Source organism: Ambystoma mexicanum, chromosome 4q (genome assembly GCF_040938575.1).
Source record: "Ambystoma mexicanum isolate Mex_15411 chromosome 4q, UKY_AmexF1_1, whole genome shotgun sequence".
In the NCBI taxonomy this organism is placed as follows: Eukaryota; Metazoa; Chordata; class Amphibia; order Caudata; family Ambystomatidae; genus Ambystoma; species Ambystoma mexicanum.
Window position 1 is genome coordinate 629812030 of NC_090928.1, and position 6000 is coordinate 629818029.

General features: G+C 44.0%; 1 protein-coding gene across 1 annotated transcript in view; it reads left to right on the forward strand.

Moving 5' to 3' along the window:
* The window catches only part of LOC138467883 (uncharacterized), a 232962-nt gene extending 228458 nt beyond the window's left edge, over positions 1-4504 (forward strand). The window contains exon 8 of the mRNA XM_069608181.1: positions 4290-4504. Within this exon, the coding sequence (XP_069464282.1) occupies positions 4290-4408 (119 nt within the window). The 3' untranslated portion in view covers positions 4409-4504. The remainder of the gene's footprint in view (positions 1-4289) is intronic.
* Positions 4505-6000: the final 1496 nt, after the last annotated feature.

Below are 6000 nucleotides of genomic sequence, written 5' to 3' on the forward strand. Positions count from 1 at the left end.
TTAGAGAAATAATGAAAGGCGCATTGAGTGATGTATCGCTCTGTATTACATGAACAACCCCCTCTGCAACATGTTTTAGGAAGTGAGCCAACTCTAAAGTGGCTGGGAATCAGTTTAGAAATAATTTGTTTATCAAAGGTTGAATTCCTTCTAATTATGGTTTACCGAATTCCTACTTTGCAAAGCTTTTCTAATTCGAGTTAGCCTGCATATTTTGACTAGTTGCTATCAATGTTATATTAGTTCTGTCTTTGAGGATCTTGCGCTGCTGAGGCAATTAACTGTTCCTGATTTATGTGGGCGGTTCTCTATAATCTGGATTTCTTTGTTTCCTATGTGGGCGGTTCTCCCACTGTTGGATCGGCAAGACACATGCTGGGAATGATCTTTGTGGTGGTAATTTTGACTGCTGAGGCCTATGATGTTCCATCTATATGTGAGTGTAGCTTGCACTGCGGTGGTGTGGCCCTTAATGTGCACTACTCCATCCCATGCAGTTCTTTCTCTATATCAGTGAAACTAATGCTGTTGTGACCCACAATTTATCTGTTCCAGGTGTGGTAAGCTTGCATTGTTGAGACTCACAATGTTCCTGTTCTATGTGAGGTCCATGGTATAACTTCTATATTAAAAGTGGAGTGTGCACTACTCAAGGGTGTGTCACACCAGTTTTATATGGGAGAAACTTTTACTGCAGAGACACATTGGTGATCTGTTCTCTTTGTGGGAATCTTCTACCCTTGCTTTACGCCTTGCACTGATCCGCTCCACTTGTTCTAAATGATTAAAGTTTGCATTGGTGTTGCCCTAATCCCCTTTTTCAGTTTGTGTGGGGGAGGTCTGCATGGTTCCTACTCAAGGTGACTTGCTCTCTGTGAGTGAAGCATTAAAACGCTTGTACTGCTGTTATACCCTTTCTTTATATGCAAGGGAAACTCTGAGTGTTTGTGCTCATCTGCTCCATCTTTGAGAGGGTGTGTGTGCGCCACTGAACCTTGTGCTTTCTCTGTTAATTGTGAGAGAACCCTGCTTTTCTGTCCCGAAGCAGAAAGCTGCTGCCTGATATTGATTTCCATACAGTTTTATCTCTTTGCACACACCGACTGGATGTCACATACTTGTTTCTCTCTTGCAAAGGAGAAATCTAATTTTGATTCTCTTGAAATCACATTTGCTCTCAAAATTTAAAAACGGGGAGTAAAATACTCCCACCCCCAAATCTTATACGCAGCACTACCTATGACAGCTACAGGAAGCCATGCTGTAGTGAACTAGTGTCATCTCCCCACTATCCATCACCTCCATAGTGTAGTGCCTGAATTAAAGTGTGCAGCGTGAGAGACAGACCCAGTTCAAGTTGAGTAAAAGGAACAGTGGGATCTGCTGCACACACCTGTGTACCTGCTCCCTAACTCCTGTCCATACTAATTTATCTAGAATATGTTTCCTGATAATACAAATTAATAAAATCCCATCTTCATTATTGCAAATGAGTGATATATAGTCCCATCTTCTGTAGTGATGTAGTTCTACCCGCTTTTATCACTCGTACTGGAGGGGCATAATTAAGCCATAACAATCTACCCGGCAGGCTGACCCTGTTGGTAACATCCAGCCATCCAAGCAAAAGGCAGAGCGAAATGAGGGTGCTGCTTAACATGGGTGTCGGTGCCCTTACTGGCAGGGATGGCCATTAGCATCCGTGATGTGACCCGGAAGATATGGGTGCTAAAGCTTTTTCTCTTACTTGCGGTCAGCATTGCCGGATCATGTCTATTGGTCACTGGTGCTACTGGATGTGCTGGTGGGTGCTGGGGGCACAGGGGCGATGTCAGGAGAGGTGCGTGGCATCCAGCTCTCAGGCTGCCCTGAACAGGGATGTCGTATTGGTGATTAACACCTGCATTCATAGCAGCCTGATTGATTGAGCACCCCTACCTAACAGCAAGGGTGCAACCAAACCTACATTATGGAGGAGGATAGGGGGGTGCTAACTGGTGATGGGAGGGGCCACTTCAGGAACTGGACGGGGCAAACATGGAGGCTCTGCCACCTCTGTTCAACCCCAAGGGTTCTCACATAAGGACATACTTCTGGTGGCTTTCCCATTAAAAATGCATATCACAATAAGAAAACATGTCCAAAGTGGCTGCACAATGTGGGCCAGTCTAGACACATAAGAACACTTATCATGCTTACTTTATAAGAGATGGCCATTAAGAAATGTACAAGCCACAAAAAGAAATGGCTAAACTAGCTGCATCAAAATGCCAGTCTAGTGACATATCATGCCTACTGTATTATAGATGCATGTCACAGCAATAAATGACTAGACTGTCTGCACTAAAAGGTCATTCTAACCACATAAGGACACATATACTATGGATGCACTGTCTCTAAAATTGCCTGTTTAGCGAAATCCCCCACTCTCCCACTAATCCCCACCCCCCTGACCGCCTACCCTACACACACCAAAATCAGCTCCTCTGCCCAGCATTACACATATTCACACACTCAGTTATACAACATTCACTCACTCATTTAAACATGCCTATCACTCGCTCACACATTCAACATACACTTGCTCATTCACACACACATTACATAATACACACACATCATACAATATAATAAAAGAACAGCTGCATGCTTGTCCGGTGCAGTCATGCGCAGTAGAGACTGCCTGCTTCACCTGTTGTCACTGCTAGAGGGAGCTGTTGCCTAGCATATATTGTGGTCCTACTGTGTGAATGAAAACCTACTCTATCTTCTGTACCCTACTGATAAAGTCCTACGACAATGAAAATATTACACTAACATAATAGATACATTTTTTTAAAAACATATAAACAGAAATTCACTTGATTGAGCACTATTTCGCTGACAAAATAAAAAAAAGAAAATTCCCCATACAGAGAGCTTTCTGTAAAGACAAGTATTTTCAGCACATCACACCTCCACGATGCCTCTGAAGAGAATTTTAACACATGTAGATGCAGAAAACGTTAAATGCCAAAGAAATGAGGCTCAAAGTATACATCAGACAAAATGACTAAGCAACAAAGGGCAGGTCAACGTGAAAACAATACTGCAAGAAAACGAAAAGATAGGACCAATATGACCATTTGGGAAACAACTCTCCAACGAGACATGCAACGATCACATTCTGCAGCATGTAGAATGAATATGACAGACACAGAAAGAACCCTTGAAAGGGGAAAAAAAGTGGGAACGCAACAAAAATGTTCGGACCAACATCAAGAAAACGCTGCTCAACAATTATTTTACAAAAACTATAATGGGAAACCTCCAACCAACACAACTTTAGCCCATGTACACAGCTTTTGCCACTAGTACATACGTACTGAGCAAACATGCAACACCCTTTAACACCGCCAATTTCAGGAAAGGCTTCCCTCGCCTATCTGCCAAAGAAGAGGCAAAGTGTGCAGACCAGCCCTCTCCCTCTGAATGTGAAAGAACACATACCATTGTTATATTTTGGCTTGCATCCGTGGTGAGGGGGCTAATGTGTGCATTTGATTTTTTTTCTGATGTAGAAAGGCTGTGGAAGTCTTTCTTGAAATTAGCAGCTTAAATGTTTTCCTGTGTTTGTCAAAATATTTTTTTTGTTGCACAAAACCAGTAAAACTTTTAACGCTGCGAGTTTCCTGAAAGGTTTCCCCTCACCTCGCTGCGAAACAAAATGTCAGTGTGCACCCCAGCCCCCTTTACCACGGATGCACAACTCACATTTCGGGGGGGGTTGGGTGAAGCCTCGTTAGCTCAATGTAGCAGCGCACCTGCCTTACAGGGTACTAAAAGCATAGGGTGTCTGCCTGATCTGAGCTACGTAATCTTGACTAAATCGTTCAGTTGGACTGTGTGTTCTTGGGCTGCATTTTGCCTGTCGTGCCTCTTTTTCCTGCCTCGGTCTTTACAGCGTATGTTCGAATGAAGCTCCCTGAAATCACCCCCTTATCGAATCACCCAGGCCTACAAATACTTGCCATACTGTGATTTAGTTCAAATACTTGAAACCGATACTGTGCAAACTCAGAGCTACAATCCTCGAAGTGCATGGGCTCAGGCATGTGCAGGTCGGTACTTGCCCCATCATTGGGGCAGCGGCCAGAACTCTGAATTGCAAGAGCTGGCTGATTTCGACTCAGTTGTTGATCTTTCTACTGTGGAATTTAAGTATTTGTCTTTCCTTTTGGATTAAAACTGATCTGCTGCAGAGTTATATTTGTGTTCTGAACATTAGCTCACTGTGTTCTCTTTTTCAGCTGTGCTGCTGGCCGTGGCTTCTGCTGCTTTTATTGTTCGCCTCATACTGGTCATTTGGAGACACTTTAAAAGTCCGCTGTACAAATCGAAAGTCTTGGTGACCGGAAATTCCTACTGAAGCAAAAATCAGTGTATCAGCCGGGGAAGCATCACTTACAGAAAACATATGAAGAGAACATTGACAAGATATAAACTTTGAACTTTGTTCATAAAATGTTGGCGTTGGTAGCAATTTGTTATTTTTACTTGCGTTTTACAGTCCTTGTGAATTTGTTACAGAAAAATGCATGATAATGGATAGAGGTTAAATATCTTCTGATTCAAATTGTATGTGTTTTTTAATTTGGTTACTGTGCTTTTTGTCCCAAAGAGCAAAGAAGCCATGTTTTTGTCCTTGAAATTCTTCAATAATTCATCCCAAACATTCAACCAATGGGACCAAGTGATATAAAATAACCGCACCCCCTTGCCCCTGGCTTAATCCCTATTAGGACTAGAGGTGTACCAAACTTCGGCTTTGAGTACGTATTCAGACGAATTCCGGCAGAAAAAGAAGTATTCAACTTTGGCCAAATACTTACTGTAAACTTTACTCGAAGCCGAAGTTACACACCTAATAATAATTCAACTGAAGCCAAGTTGCAATTTCTGCATTTTCTTCTGGATAGTTAAACATGCTGGGCCATGCCGAAGTGCCTGGCAAAGAATCAAACCTGAGAGCCTTAATTGGTCCATCAGCTCTTCAACATACAGGCCAGTCCAGCAAGTGATTGTGTACTCTAGGCACTATATGAATGCACATTGAATGCACGTATCCCACATCAGTACTAGGGCGCTGCCTATGCAGCTAATGCTTTAATAGAAATGTGTTTCACTGGCACATGTTCTAAAAGCGTATTTGTGAAGCCAGCGCACCTGAGCCTGGCCACTAAGCTGGCAGCATTTAGAAAAGAAACGTGATATTTAGTTACATTTCGTAAGTCATATTAACACGTTCCACGTGTCCCTCTTTTTGTGGCAGTGTACTGCGAGGTAAACAGTTCTGAAGCCAGGCTGCACCGATCCCCGCTGACACTGGTTCTGCCTCACTACAGGTGGCGGTCACAGACCGGTGCCCAAACACTGATCCTTGCATCCCACACAGTGGCATCACTAGGGAGGGACTGGGGGGCCTGTGCCCCCCTCTGAAATCCTGGGCCCCCTCTGTGCCCCCCACCTAAGACGAGCAGTAACTGTGTCCTCTGTTTGTGGTGTTATTTGTGACACTCACTAAGGCAAATGTCTGCATATCACACTGCAAATACTCTCCTTTTGTCTCAAAGCTAGCAGTGATCTTGGTATGCATTCTGGCATCGGTATGAACATGAGCACGAGCCACTTCTCAGGTGTTCCTGCTCGGCTTCTGCACAGGGACCTCCATAGTGTGCAATGCAGCTTGCAGCCCCTCCCATCAGAATGTAGCGCACAAAACTGCTGATGATGGGCCATTAGTCACTGAATGGTTTTGTGCCTGCATTCTGATGGGAGGGGAGGTGCAGTGGGGTGTGGGTAGTTGGTGTGCACAAAAGCCTCTCTGCAGGAATGCTTGTCACATCACACATTACCTTTCATAGGTGCCCGCCACTTTTGTCTGTGGTCCCCCCTACTTTTGTCTTTGGCCCACTCTGTGCCCCTCCTAAATTTGATTCCTGGCTACGCCACTGACCACAT